Source organism: Festucalex cinctus, chromosome 13 (assembly GCF_051991245.1).
Source record: "Festucalex cinctus isolate MCC-2025b chromosome 13, RoL_Fcin_1.0, whole genome shotgun sequence".
In the NCBI taxonomy this organism is placed as follows: Eukaryota; Metazoa; Chordata; class Actinopteri; order Syngnathiformes; family Syngnathidae; genus Festucalex; species Festucalex cinctus.
Genome location: NC_135423.1, coordinates 8,111,806 through 8,127,834, shown reverse-complemented (window position 1 = coordinate 8,127,834; position 16,029 = coordinate 8,111,806). Strand labels below are relative to the sequence as shown.

General features: G+C 39.6%; 1 protein-coding gene across 4 annotated transcripts in view; it reads left to right on the top strand.

Annotated features, from left to right (window-relative positions):
• cux1b (cut-like homeobox 1b) overlaps positions 1–16,029 on the top strand; it is a 121,292-nt gene extending 105,263 nt beyond the window's left edge. For 2 of the 4 annotated variants that reach the window (XM_077494229.1, XM_077494230.1), the window contains 2 exons: positions 982–1,264; positions 2,575–11,309. In XM_077494229.1, the coding sequence (XP_077350355.1) occupies positions 982–1,264; positions 2,575–3,061 (770 nt within the window). In that variant the 3' untranslated portion in view covers positions 3,062–11,309. Of the gene's footprint in view, positions 1–981; positions 1,265–2,574; positions 11,310–11,474; positions 11,670–13,040; positions 13,154–13,230; positions 13,348–13,425; positions 13,510–13,583; positions 13,641–14,627; positions 14,709–14,801; positions 14,867–15,435 lie in introns of those variants that run through there. The other 2 variants (XM_077494231.1, XM_077494232.1) reach the window with 2 other exon arrangements.

The following is a 16,029-nucleotide window of genomic DNA, read 5'->3' as shown; positions in this document are numbered from 1 at the left end:
GGGGGTCACCCTCCTTTAAGCTTCATTTGGTTTTACTGACCCCAAAGTAAAGCATCCCAGTAGCAAGAGGCAATAGTCGTGACCCAGAGCAGCGCCACCAGGAAAGACATTCGACAGTAACCATGTTTGGCCCCTCACCTTTGCCGTACCAGCCCGCAAGCTAGCAGCTTGCCTTTTTTTCTTTTGTAAAGAGCGCTCTAACCTTGCTCTGAGGTCCTCGCTGCTGCTGCACTACTAATATATCTGGCAGCGTGTATCAGGGTGGACAAAATGTCAAACTAATGTGAAGCTAGCGTGGAATGTTCATTTTCTGCCGCCGGTGCCTGAAGTCAATCCAGCGAGCTGCAGCTGCCGTTTGCGTCTCCAACAGGGCTTCATTGTTCCCTTTTCTGGGAAGTACAATAGCACCATCTAGTGTCAAGTGAGGATGCCTGGCACTATATTATTGGATTATTCCAGAGGCCTGTATGCTCATCAGGGTTATTATAGCTTTGGAATTTTTCATTTGAGTTAGTTTTGATTTTGTCTTTTAAAATTAGTTTTCAGGGTGGTTCTGTTAGTTTTTATTAGTTTTAGTTATTTAATAAATGCTTAGTTTTAGTTTTGTTTTAGTTAGTTTCAGTATTAGCTTTAGGGTTGTTGTTTTTTTAATGTCTATTACTTGTGAGCAATATTTAAAAAACACCATGGGCGGCGCTTTTCTATTGGCTGCTGCATGACACATTTTCATTTTTCAAGCATCCTTATTCCGGTTAATATCAAAATAAATCAACTTAAAATCACATTTAAATTCATCCCCAAAGGCTCATGCATTAAATGAATTACCAAAGACTAAAATAAAGAACAAAAGGAAAAAGTATTCTTGACAAGATGAACAAACACATCACAAGTATAAAATACAAGTTGTAGTTTAAAAAAAGAAAAGAAAAAGAATTTCCTCCAAGTATCTGACGAACGAACGCTGTTGTTTTGTCTGCGTAGCCTACATGAAGAGGAGGCTCAGCTCGTTGAGCGACGGCCATTGCGTGGACGGGGGCCTAGTGGGGCCGGACTACGCGCAGGGTTCTCCGAGTCCGGGGCCACAGCAGCAGCAGCAGCAGCAGCAGCTGAAGAAGCCCCGGGTGGTGCTGGGCCCCGAGGAGAAGGAGGCTCTGAAAAGGGCGTACCAACAAAAACCGTATCCCTCGCCCAAGACCATTGAGGAGCTGGCCTCCCAGCTCAATCTCAAGACCAGCACCGTCATCAACTGGTTTCATAATTACAGGTCAGCCTTTTCACCACAAACAGCGGAATCATCAAATTTCCAAAATTTTTTCAATTTTTCCTTTTTTTTTCATTTTCCTTTTTTTTTCTTTTTTTCCTTTTCTTTCTTTTCCCTGTTTTTTCTTTTTTCTTACATTTTTTTTTAATAAAACAAAGAAAAATAATTTCTATTTTAAAAAATGTATTTTGATTTAATTTGAAGATTGCATTGTGATATGGAGGAACCATATAGCACTTTTTTTTATTATAGTTTTACCAATTCCACATGATTTCATTTTATTAAAACACATTTTTTTATATATATATATATTATATTAGCATTGTCGCTCGGACAATTCCCTAAATGAGAAGGAAATGTGCTTGTTTAAAGCCGTTTGACTTCCCAGGTTGAAGTTTACGGTCAAACTTCCCCATAAAATAAAATGAAATTCAACATTTTATCTTTAAACACTAAAATGTTGAACCAAACTAAATAATAATTAAAGTCCGCTAGCTTAACGCTAACATATAATGCACAATGCCTAGAAATTAGCATAGTGCCCTAAATACCATTTGTGGACACATTTAAAGAGGAAGTTACCTTAAACATTTCTTGACAATAATCTGTTATATGTGACCTCACTAGTCTAAACATGACATTCTGATTAATATTACATTTTTGGAATATGAGTTATGAAGCAAAATCCAGCTGTTTTAATCCATCTCAGGGGGCGGCCATTTTGCCACTTGCTGTCGACTTAAGATGACATCACAGTTGCTCAAGGCTCAAGCAACGACCAATCACGGCTCACCTGTTTTCTGAAGCTGAACTGTGATTGGCTGTTATCTCTGACCTGAGCAACTGTGATGTCATTTACATGCGACGTGGCAAAATGGCCGCCTTGTGATATTGATCAAAACGGCAACATTTTGCTATGTTTTCCACAAATGCAATATTAACCAAAATATCACTTTCAGATTAATGGCGTGCTGCATAGAACATGTTGTTATGAAGTTGTTGGTTTTTTTTGCCTTAACTTTTAAAAGCTGATTAAACTAACATGTAATTGTGTGTATGTAATTTTAGTTAACTAAAAACTAATGAAAAAAACTAAAATTCAAAAAACTATTTAGTTAATGAAATAAAGTAAAAACTAAAATGCTTTTTAAAAAACGAAAACTAACTGAAACTACATTTTATGTTTACACAACTAACTAAAACGAACTATAATTATAGCAAAAATGTCCTTTGTTTTCATCTTTGTAGTCGCATCGCAAAGTAAACAACAGGCCGTCAACAACAATGACTGACATCCATCATCTCTCTTGCAGGTCCCGTATCCGCCGAGAACTCTTCATTGAGGAAATCCAGGCAGCCGGAGGGGCGGGGCCCGGCAGCGAGGGCGGCTCCCCTTCCCTCCGCGGCTCCAAATCGGGCGAAGGCGACAGCTGCGACGGGACCGAGTCGGAAGGTACGGTGGAGGCGCGCCAGGGATTCGGCCCGGGCCCGGACGATCACGGGGGCGTGTGCAAAGACCACGACATGGAGGCGGAGTCTGAGGCGGGGGGCTCTCGTAATTCCCCTTCGCAGGTGGACTGCGTCCCGCCGCCGGGTTTGAGCTGCGGGCCGGCCGGACTCGGGCTCTTCAGCCTGACGGAGGCGTCCCCCGGCGGTTCGGCCCCCTCGAGTACTCACCTCCCGGCCAGAAACCCCAGGGACAACAATCTGCGCAAGAAGAAAGCGGCCAACCTCAATAACATCATCCACCGGCTGGAGAAGGCCGCCAGCAAGGAGGATCCGTCCGAGTGGGAGTTCTAGCCGCTTGCTCGCCCTGAGCGTCCTTTTTTGCCCCTCTTGTCTCGTAACCTCACCACCTCCAACCTTGGACTCCTCCTGCTCTCTTCCAGTTGGAGCGTGGACACAGCCAAAGTCAAGCTCAGCAGCCATTTTTTACGACACAGCCTTCCCAAAAGAGGAAAATACGGGAGAGGATTAGGGCCTGTGAAGAGAGAAAAAAAGGTTTGACAGGATTCTCACTTTATTCTCAGTATTCTGACTTTATTAGCGCTACTATTTTCACTTTAAAGTCAGAATTCTTAGTTTAAAGTGAGAATTCTGACTTTATTAGCGCTACTATTATTGTCACTTTAAAGTCTGTGATCAAAGTAGGAATTCTGACTTGAAAGTGAGAATAATAGGAGCACTAATAGTCACAATTCTGACTTTACAGTGAGAATTCTGACTTCATTAGCGCTACTATTATTCTTACTTTAAAGTCAGAATTCTGAGATTAAAGTGAAAATTCTGAGATTGAAGTCAGAATTTTCACTTTAATGTCAGAATTCTGACTTTATTAGCGCTACTATTATTCTCAGTTTAAAGTGAGAATTCTCACTTTAAGGTCAGAATAATGAGATTAAAGTCAAAATACTGAGATATATTAGTGCTACTATTATTCTTACTTTCAAGTCAGAATTCTGAGATTAAAGTGAAAATTTTGAGATTGAAGTCGGAATTTTTACTTTAAAGTCAGAATTCTGAGATTAAAGTGAAAATTCCGAGTTTGAAGTCAGAATTTTCACTTTAAAGTCAGAATTCTGAGATTAAAGTCAGAATTCTAAAGTGAGAATTCTGAGAATAAAGTGAGAATTCTGCCAAACTTTAGTTTTCCTCTCTTCAATGGCACTAATCCTCTTCCGTAGGAAAGCAACAAAGTGTGGTTGGCAAAAAAATAAATAAAAAATTACTGAATACCTAGAAGAACAAAATACGAGAGCTTAAGTGTCTCTCCTCTTTTTAAAAAAGTTTTGTTTTTGTACTGAGAAAAGCACTTAGCCGTCCTGCTGGCCTCTGGCCCTGCTGTACCTCCCCCTTACACCCCCCCCCATCACCAGCCACTGGTGCACCAGACTGGTTAGTCCGGATGCGGGGTCTGACCCTGCGGAACGTGGACTGGGTATAAAGACAGGCCAGGCCTGTCGCAGCAGCTGAAACCCAACTGCTTGACGATTAGATAAGAGACAAGAAGAACTCTCACTCTTGTTCAAGGAGATGTTTGGTTGTTTTTTTTCCGCTCACCTCCCAAGTGTCCACAAACCTCCCCTCACTCAGTGAGACGCCTCATTTTTCACACTGTAGAGTGACTGTTACAAACCCTTTGCCTTTTTCACTCACTTGCGTGCGTGTGCGCGTTCTTTCTTTTTTTTTTGTTGTTTTTTTTTGTACGTTTAAGGGGTCGTGTCAGTTTGTGCGCGTGCGTCGGCGCCTTTTTTTTTGCTTTTGTATCTTCAAAACCCCTCCAACTCTTGCGAGGTGAATGCGCCCGAGCTGCCATGGTTACTGATGTACGAACTTTGACCTGTTGTGTACCCCCGTTGTCCTATCTCTATCCTGCTGACAGCCATGTGATGGCCAGAAGGATCAACGTCAAAATAATTACTCGTCTGGAAAGGAAGGAAAGGAGAGAAGGAACCTTGAGGTCCTTCTTGAAAAAGATGAAGGACCCGTCTCGTTCTCTCTTTTAAAAAAAAATAATAATAATAATAATTCATATTGCAATTTGGTTGCCAATAAGAGATTGCACAGTCTTCTGACTCTAAAGACAACAAAATAGGGACATTTTAGGAAGCATTTTAATGAGTACAAAATAAGCAGACAATAAGAGAATAACATGTTACTGTTTTTTTTTCCTTAAAAAGAAAAAAAAACAAATTAGGATGGAATAATGTTGCATTGTTGAAAATACGATACGATGACTTCACGTAGTACTGTAGCTGATACTTTCCGTGTTACTTGTTTGTTTTCTTTTTAGGTTGTGCAGATTGACCCGGCACTGGATCTGCTTGGGCGTGTGCGCGTGGGCGTGTGTGTGCGTGTTTGTGTGCGCTCACCACCAGCTAATTTCCTGTTCACAAACACACATCTTTTTATAGGCCAAATCAGGAAGTGCGTGTGCGTGCGTTTGTATATTTGCCTGCATGTCAGTCAGGGTCGAGGTCAATTCACTCAGAGTTCAATTTACAAACGTTTGCTTATCAAGCATAAAGACGTTTTTGTTGTTTTTGCAATGTACAGTATTTTTTGTTTGTTTGTTTTTTTAAGTTCAAGTGAGGTCACTCCAACCTTGGTGTGAGTAGTTACACGCACACTCCTCCAGTCTTTCCTGTATCCAGGGAATTTTTTTTTTTTCACATTGAATTCTACTGTATACGCTACAAATTTTGAAGGCATATCACCTCCTCCTCGTCCCACACAAGCCCTCAGTGCCTGTCAGCCCACTGCCTCCCCTATGTGTGTGCGTGTGTATGCTTGCGTGTTGCGTGTATGCCTGTGTGTGTTTGGGGGGTTCATATTTGGTATCTACTTGCACACACTACTAGTGCACAACTGACATCCTTCTTTTTAAGCTGTTTGATGCGTTACCATGACATTAATCTTCTCACCATGTAGTTCAATGCGATGATTTACTGTAGTTCGGTTGTATTGTTTTGGCATTTATAGTTTTTGGTTTTTATTCTGCTTATTTATAGGTGCTGTCATTTTTTTTTTTTTCGTGTAATGTCTTATCATTTGAGTTGTCTATTTTGTAAGGGATGATACTGTTCCTGAGGGCAAGTAACATTTTTACTAGACGTTATGTTATAGACTGCCGGCAGTATTGGTTAATATTTACAGAGACGTACTAGTTCTCATTTTGTTTGTATATTCATGAATCCAAAACCTTTATTGTCATTTCAATACCTTTTTGAAGAATGCGTTTGCCACACTTCGCACCCACCCCTCCTACTACTAGCTTTTATGAATTAACAGTTATGCTCTTAAATGGATAGCTCGAGAATCAAAAGAAGAAAAAAAAAAAACATATCAAGATGATTAGATAGCATATCTGTGTTTTTACTTGACAATAACTTGTCATCTTTGCGGCTGTTTTTCTCGGACAAGCTCGACACTAGCTAATGCTAGCTAACGCTACCTGAATATCGCTAACTCTAGCTAGAGGTTGCTAACGCAAGCTAACTCCTCATTTTTAGCTATAATTCATCCCCTCTTTCATCGCCATTAACTTTTGATGATCAGGTCCAAGTGTATGCTCGTTGTCAAATGAAATCACCTGAAAATGAGAATACATGTTGAAAAGAGGTCATATCTGCCAAATTGAGATTAGACAAGTACCAGCTAGCAAGTGTGCAAGGCCACACAGAAGAGCCAGCCTATGATGATGATGATGCAGAATTGTAATCTATAGCAGTCCGTACAGCAAAGCACTTATTAGGACAGGGTCTGTAAAAAAAAAAAAAAAAAAAAACACTACACAGGAGTTAGCATCCCAGCCTCCTGGGAAAATGGATGCCTTTTTATTTGTGGAAGTGGTTGAGAAGCAAGCACAGACTCGGAACACTAAAATGGAAAACAAACGTCGGCTGTTTTTCTACATGATGATCTACGTCCTTGCGCGTCTGACAGAACGGGAACGCGGCCGGTGTGGATATAATTAGCAAGCACCTGATTTGGTTTCTAGCCGGAATCTTCTTCCTCAAGCTCCCTGTTTCCTCAACACACACAGACACACACCATTGTTGGTACCCTTCTGTTAAACAGACCAAACAAACAAAAAAAAAAAACAGTGCTCAGTGAAGCAACTGACAAAACAAATGTGTATTGGCTAGTCACAAAGCTTGCGGGAAACCAGACGAGACCAAACTGGAATTGTTTGACAGGTCACCAAGGTTATTTTAGTTAACTAAAACTAATGAAAAAAAACTAAAATTCCAAAAACTGTTTCGTTAACGAAATAAAATAAAAACGAAAATGCTTTAAAAAAGAACAAAAAAGAAAACTAACTGAAACTACATTATATGTTTACAAAACTAACTAAAATTATATAGCAATAAAATGTCCTTCGTTTTAGTCGGTAATTTATTTAATGCATGAGCCTTTGGGGATGATTTTAAATGTGATTTGAAGTCGATTTATTTTGATATTAACCAGAATAAGAACGTCGAAGTGTTATCTGGCAGCAGCCAAAAGGAAAGCACCTTCAGATGACGTTGCTCACGTTTTTTTTTTTGTTTGTTTTTTAAATATTGTGCATAAGTAATACACATTTTAAAAAAAACTCAAACTAACACAAACTAAAACTAAGCATTTATTAAATAACAAACTAATAAAAACTAACAGAACCACCCTGAAAACTAATTGAAACTAAATAATAAAAAAAAAATAAAATAAAACTCAAAGCAAAATCAAAACTTAACTTAAATGAAAAATTCCCAAACTATAATAACCCTGGGTGGGGTGCAATGAAATCTCAAGACTATGAAGGCACTTTGGAGAAAAATGTGAAATTGATTGCAGCAACACAGGTCACTTTAATTAGTTGTCATTTTTTAAATTGTCCATCTTTACATTCATGACTTAGGTTAGTCGTTATTTCAGTTGCAGTTTTTGTCTGTTTAAAAAAAAAATGGGAAAAAAAAGGGTACCAACAATTTTGACCATGTGCTCAAGTCCACGTACACTCTATGGACAAAGTATTGGGATACATCCAAATGGTAAAAATGGCCGAAAAATATGAACTTAAGCCGTTTTAAGCAACACATTCAACTAAATGATGACAACTCGTGTGGGCAGCATTTACACTTGCTCGAAAAGGAAAAACCTCGCACTCAAATTGACAAATATTCTTTTCAACAAGGTCACTGTTAAATAGACATTGTTGCTAACTAAACCAGAATACAATGTTTCACGATTCGCATTTCGTAGGACAGAAATTTTAAGTAAATGTTTGGAACATTAAATGTAAACAAATTGTGCTAAAAAGTTAAATAGAACTGAAGTGTCCTTAACAAAAGTCCAATATAATGTGTTTCAAAGTTTTTGTTCACTAATATTTAACTCATTTGCTCTCAAAAAAACGTATAAATACGTTCTGTTTTGAATCTTTTAAGTGTCCCAAAGACATACTTGTGTTTTTATGTTTTTTCATGCTCGAGCAAACTGAAGGCTTTGATGCAGCCTCTGAACCGCAAAGATCGGTTGAAGCAATGGTAGGTAGTACAAAAGCGGCCAGCAGGTGGCAACAGAGTATAAGAGATCAACCAGGGCAATGTTGGGAAAAAAACCAACTACTATTCAGAATTCTAGATAGATTTGTGAATAATGATGAAACGTAGCTATATTCAAATGCTAATGGCTGCAAAACGGAAATGGAGTGATGGGGATTGCTTCTGTGAAAATGGCTGCCAGTCAATGAGTTAATTCAGTGATACTTTAACATACCACTAGAGGGAGCTTGTGTAGCACTATTGGCACAAAAAGTATGCAATAATAATTAAATAAAATGTAGTTCAGCCTTAAAATATCACTCCTAAAGGCTAATCACATTGAAACTTAGTTTTTAAAGGCATTGAAAATGTATTGAACACAATAATTGTAAATTAGATAACACAAGTGCGATATAGTGCGTTACTGTACACTGTTACTGTTTTGTTTTTATAAAAAAAAAAATATATATATATAGGCAGGACTGTCCACATTTACAACAGTAAGTGAAAATGACTGAGGTGATGATGCTATCAGGCTAACTGTTAGCAGTAGCAATTGCCGTTAAACAAAATTTCGCGGTGAACCGATGAAGCCGAGTGTCTCACTACTTGTGTCCATATAGTCAAACCTGGTCAAAAGCACTGCATTCAAATCAAATCTCTTGCCGCGGACGGCAGTTGTGTCAATCCGCGTCCCCTCGGAGCGCCTCCGGGCCCGCGACCGTGCCGCACGTCTCGTTTCTCTACTGTAACCTTTATACTGTATAAGCACTTAACCCATTTTCACCATCTGTCCCCCTTTTGGAAAAACCACATGCGATCATCAGATTTGTGCCTTTAACTGCCAAGCAGGGCACCGAAACGTTGCAATGTCGTCAGGTGTGCGCGTGTGGACCGTCTCAGATCCGCATCGTTGCTAGAGTAAGGAGATAATGAGCTTGTGTTGTTCTTAACTCATTTGCTCCCCAAAAATGTATAATTACGTTCCATTTTAAATGTTTTAAGTGTCCCAAAGACATATTTTTTTATTTATTTTTATTTTTATTTATTTTTTTATGCTTGAGCATACCAGAGTCTTTGATGAAACCTCTCAACTGCAACGAACGGTTGAAGAAATGGTAATTATACAAACGGCCAGCAGGTGGCAGCAGCATATGAGATCAACCAGGGCCATGTTGCAACAAGCTCTTTTTGCTAGTGTTTTCACCAGGAATGTGAATAATGCTGAAATTCTAATGCTAATTGCTGCAAAACGGAAATGGGTAGAAATATACTTTTTTTTTTTTTCCCCTGATGAAAGAAGAAACTTTAATCTTTCTTTTGGTAGGTTCCATATTTTGATAACAATAGAACACAATATTCTGTTGGCCTTGTAAAATCAGTCCAAATCCAGTAAAACAGCCGGAAACGAACGGGATTGCCTCAGTGAAAATGGCTTCTGGGAGTGAATGAGTTAACGACTGACCCATTTGGGGTTTTATCAGACAGATACGTCGCCCATCCCCCACCCCCACGTTGACTTTGTACATACCTAGCAAGCAGAATGAAGGAGGAAGCGTGCCGAAAAACAGCAAACACTGTAATAACACTGAATTTATTCATAGGGCATTTAAAAAAAAAAAATTGTTTTTGTTGGCTTTGTCTTCTCCTTGTGTTCCGTGTCAGGTTTGTCACTGCAGGTTATCGAGATGACGCGTGCCAACCATTTTGAAGAGAAATTGTAAATACGAGTCGAGGGGGGTCAAGTAGCTAACGGGAGTCGCTTGGTGTGCTTTTTGTTTGGAAGGCAGGACGAGAGAAGGGACGATTCAGGACTTTTTTTTTTTTTTCCATGATCCACAGATATTTTTCTACAAATTTAAAGATCCAGATGATTCTATACACTGTTGAATAACATTGTAACAGATGCTGTATATCATATCATGTTTTCTCAAGTCGTAAAGCTTTACTGTATGATCTGTTTTGAAGTAGTGCTTATTCTTTTGTTTTTGTTATTTTTGAATATTATTGTGATGGAAGCCTGGACAGCAGCACTGGTCACCCTATTCAGGAAAAACTTTAAAAACAAAAAAAAACAAAAAAAAGAGAGAGAGAAAAACCTCAAGATGTTTTTTTGTAATAATATTAATACTTTTAGAATATATCTTATGAAGTGGAGTTTTTTTTTGTATCACTTTTTTTCCCCGCCGCAGCGGTGCTGTTGCGCATAGCACACACTCGGTTAGTCGTTACACACCTGAAGACAGCACAATTACATCATCATCTTCATCATCATCTTCTTCTTCTTCACGTTGCTCGTGTCTTTCCTTTTGATTTCCGTCAATCATTTCCTCGCTCCGTTTCCAAGCGCAACATTTCAATGGAACACACACACACAAAAAAAAAAGGAAGCAAAAAGCCAAATAGTGATGTAGTCGTCCACCTTTGTTTGCTACCTTCCTGTCTAACCCCGCCCCCTCATTCCCCCCCTCCCGTAGTTTCCTCCGCAGTGTAGACTGACAACCAAATGACCCGGGGAGAAATGTTCAGCCCTCCCCCACAACTTTGGAAAGCTTTAAGATGCTTGTTGAGGCTTTATGTTCTTTTTTTTTTTTTCCTTTTCTTTTTCTTTTTTTATCAACAACGCGGAAGTCGGAACGCTTTCCCCACTGCTTTGAGCGCGTGCGCTGTGCTTGACCGTAAAAAAAAAAGAGACGGTTCACGCCCCCCCCTACCCCACCCCCTTCTTCCTACTCCCATCTCAGCACTTCCGTCACTCCCCACATGCTATTTTTTTTCTCTCATTTGTTTCCTCACGTATCATTTGCTTTCTTGATATCTTTCTATTTACTAAACGTATCATGTTGTTTGTTGTCAGCACTGTAAGACAGTCCCCCTTCTTCTACGACATTGAAAAGCAATATCACTGTATGAAACGTTCACAATGTATTTGTTCTGATTGATTCATTCATCATCATTATTATTATTATTATTCACATGCACCCTAGGTGTGATAATTGAAGTAAATCTCTTTTATACAAATACTACGCGTGTGCTGTGGGAGTTTGTTGTTCAAGTATTCTCAGAGAAAAAAAAAACAAAAAACGTTGGACTTTTTATGTCAGCGACAGGTGAGTGTCTTGCGAATAAGACAAATCCAAATGGTAGCTGTGGAGAACAAAAACTTTTCTTTTGGAACCTTTGGTCAGGTGGCTACGCGGAGCTGCAGGGCGAGTTTGCGACGGCGGTGCGGATCAGCGGCGAGCAGAAGGAGCTGATCGTGAGGCTGGAGCATGACCTGAGCACCGTCCAGTCCATGTCCTCGGCGACGCGACCCGGGGCCGACGGCGCCGAGGTCGTCAACATCCCCGAGCCCGTCAAAGAGGCCACCGCCATGTTTGCTGGTAACGCTCGCTCCCCCTTACACCATCGCTCGATGGATTTCAATCCATTTTGGAGACATAGACAAGCCGCAACATATATTATTATTTTTTATTATTATTATTTGCATGTTTGCGTGGGAGTTTGTGCTCTTTCATTCACCTGAAACCTGTTGTAAATTTATAAATCCAAGACCCTTCAGCTTACCCGGATACTTCAGTGTCCCACCAGTCGTGAAGTGCAGGAGAGCAGAGGAAGTATCAGAGGAAAGAAAAATGAAACAAAGTTGAAATCCAACACCAACTAAGACACCACCTTCCACCCACTGAGTTACAAATCTAGAATCTTTCACCAACCACAGATACATCTAAATTCCAACAGATTGGGGAGACCTCAAGAGACCAGAGGAAGGACTAAAGGAAGGAAGGAAGGATAGATACACAAACACAAGTCTCCACTGATTCAGTGACCAGTGGGAGAAGCAAATTCTTTTTTTTTTTATTTCAATAGTCCAATCCACTTTATTTCAATAGCACATTTTATCAACAAGCGTTTCCAAAGTGCTGGACGTTGAGATCCGCATGCTATCATACACGTAAAACCAACTAGAAAACTAAAGTCAATAACGTATTCAAATACAATAAGTAAAATAAAAACAATACATTAAAATAAATTAATTATAAAAAAATATAAGTAAAAATTTAGCTTTTTTTTTTTTTTTTTTTTTTTCAAATTGTCCAAATCCTCCGATTTGAGCATATCAACAGTGATTGTTCACTGATTTCTGTTGTCCTTCATGAAAGAAGACTGATTAGCTTCTTTGTTCAATCAAAATAAAACATTTGCAAACATCTGTTTTTACTTTGGAAAAATGTGACTAACCCTGGAACATAGTAAGTACAACATTATTCCCAACATTTTTTTTAATCACGATACAAAGTATGAAATAAACACCAATTGACTTTAATTTTTGCCATTAAGAGTATGTTTTTTTTTTTTTTTGTTTGTTTTTTTATTTACTTGTTATACAGCACAGTATATATTTTCTATCTCTGCAATGCAATATCGTGGAGCGACGGGGCAGACATCGTTGGAAAGGTCTCGTCGAGACAAATCCGCAGATGCACGCATGTCCCCCGGTCGGACGTAAGGTTCGAGAGATACGGCTGGGCAAAAAACAAAAAAAAGTGAACAAACCAAAAAGCACGCTGTAAAAAATCCACGAAACAGCGATAGGCCGCGAAAGATGAACCCACGATAAAAGAGGGAACACTGTACACACAAAATTCATCTGATCAATGGATCAATGAATGGATTGTCAAAAAATAACTGATGGTGACAGCATGTGACGCGATGTAAAAAAGTATGATGTTTTTTTTTTTTTTTTGGGTTAGATTCCGCCGCAAGCATCCACGCCGAGCTGCCTCCAGGTCAGATGGACTCCCTGCTGTCCATCATCTCCAGCCAAAGGGAGCGATTCCGATGCCGCAACCAGGAACTGGAAGCCGTGAGTCGGCGTCGCTCGCGCTCCGGCCCGCGCGCCTCGCACGCTCCCTTTGACCGCCAATCCTCGCTCGCTTGCAGGAGAGCCGCTCGGCGCGGCAGACCATGCAGGCCCTGCAGAACGAGCTGGACAGCCTGCGCGCCGACAACATCAAACTCTACGAGAAGATCAAGTTCCTGCAGAGCTATGCCGGCAGAGTACGACTCGCTTTCGCTTTCTTGTCACGAGAGAATGCGTGCGTGCGCGACTCTTTCTTTGTTTTATTTGTGCTGCAGGCGGGAGGCAGCGACGACACGGTGATGCGTTACTCCTCCCAGTACGAGGAGAGGCTGGACCCGTTTGCTTCCTTCAGCAGGAAGGTACAAAACGGACAACTTTTCGACACGTTAGATATCTTGTTGCGTTCATTTTCAAGCGATGCCTGATTCAACAGGAGCGTCAGCGGCGCTACTTGAGCCTCAGCCCCTGGGATAAAGCCACACTCAGCCTGGTACCATCTCACACACCACTCATCTGTATACTATGACTGGATAGCCGATAGCCCATACACGGCCATGCAAGCCGCTGAAGTCACGGCGGCCATCTTGCTACTCCCACCTCGCCAGCAGACTACTGTATCAAATATACAGTACGGTATACGTACAGATGAGACATATACAGCTTGTAGGCAGTTAGTATAAGGCCGGAGGCAGGGTGGCAAGTTCGCGCCGGGGTGCTCACTAGTTTTTAAAAAGTACAAATAATAATAATAACAAGTGGGAGGTATGTGAAGAACCCTTTTTCTCTTATCACTCAGTTCCTTAGAGCCCAATATTAGATTTGGCAGAGGCATCTTTTGTTGAATTACACTTATAATTCTTTCATAAAAAAAATACACGTTTCCTCCTGTACTAAACATTATGAAGCATATAATTTATACATGTATTTTAATTAATTTAATAATTAACAAGTATAGGCGTGTCTTCTCAATTGTGGCGATCTTGCAAGGTCGCGGGAAAAGCCATCAGATTGGTGATTCTGCCCTCTAGTGGATTATCTGTGCAATACATGTCAGCTCATATACGTCAGGGTTTGAATGGGGGAAAACATATTTTACTCATTTTACTCATGAAATAGAAGGCTCAATATGTCTTTTGTTTAATATGATGCATTTGGCTTTATAGGGTTTTAAGGCAAGTTGTAAAATGTCTGAAGTCCTCTTGTATATGTTATAATTTATAAACAGCATATATCCTGCTCTTTCTACTAAGTACTGTCTCAAATATTCTCCAATTTGGATCCTGTAAAATGTATCGGATGGTAGGGCGAGAAACGTTTCTTGGGAGGAGCAATATGGCCGCCTCACGACCTCAAATTTCTTGGCCTATCGGCTATCCAGTTTTATTCATATATATATACATATATATATATATTATTATTTTTATTTATCAATGTCACACTCCCAAAGATAAAGAATGGCAACTTTTTTGTCCTTCAGGGTCGTGTGATCCTCTCCAATAAGACTGCACGCACCATCGCCTTCTTCTACACCCTCTTCCTGCATTGTCTGGTCTTTTTGGTGCGTCAAACGAGTTGAACCTTCTCCACGCCGTTCCAAAATGAATGATTGAGTCAATGAAAAACATCTTACCCGTGGTTACCTTTGCAACAGGTGCTGTACAAGACGGCTTGGAGCGAGAGCATCGGCAGAGACTGCTCGACTTTTTGTGCTAAAAAGTGAGACGGAATGCCAGAATTCTCATTAGATTTTTCTTTTCTTTTGTATCGTTTGTCTGTTTTTATGGATATACTGTTTTTTTTTTTTTATTACATTTTCATTTGGTTGATTTTCACAATTGTTGAGTGTTGTACTATATATCGTGACCCCCTTAAAATAATTGCCTGTCTTTTTTTTTTTTTTTTCAAAGAATTTTGTTATGCCTAAATCATCTCATCATGCAAACGGTTACAGTTTTTGTGTTTCCTGAAAAATCTGAAAAAAAAAATGACTTGGGCGATTATTTTAAGAAGGCATCGATGAATATATTGTGTTTTACTGATACCTTGGTCAGATTTTTTGTAAATGTTTTTTTAGGTATTTCATGGAATTTGAAAGATTTCTTTTACATGTTATTTTTTCAGAATTTTTTTTATTTATTATTTTTATTCTCTCTCTCTCTCTCTCTCTCTACATATATATATACATATATATATATATATAACTTTTAAAGTGTATTTGTTCGACATGTATTTCTCCCATGTTGACAATGATGAATTGTCCCCTAATTTGTTTTGATCTCTCTCAGGTACGCTGACCACTTGCATCGTTTCCACGAGAATGAGCAAAACCTGTAGGGTGGTGACGTCATTGCTCCACTTTTCCTTTTGGATCCCCCGGTGACGCGAGATTTACGTTTGTTGTTGCAGTTAGCTGAAGCCGCCACTACGGGGCAGTGTTGCTTTGCATTTCCCCTTTTTCCTTCCTTCCTCTTTGCAGCTTATTGAGAGCTATTGATGAGTACAGTTATTATAGATATCGCATATTTGTGGTGTTTTCCCACCAAAGTGACGACAATCTTGAGTCCTTGTCAGCTTTTAAATATCAAATGAATCACTATGAAGAAATGGTTTGCTAATGATTAAAACAATATACCATGTTGTCAAGTCAAATGACCTCTTTGGGATTTTCAGTGCACAAATCACCTTGTAACTGTTGATTGCTTGAAGAATTAAAAAAAAAAAAAAAATCAATGATTAGCTCCCTCGAGGTTGACTGGGATACAAGTAAGACGATGGCATCTATTGAGCCTAATGATCTTCTTTAGATGAATTACATGCATGATAGTTACTGAAGCTTCTCTGTATTGCACATTTACTCTAATAAAGGATATATGCAGCAA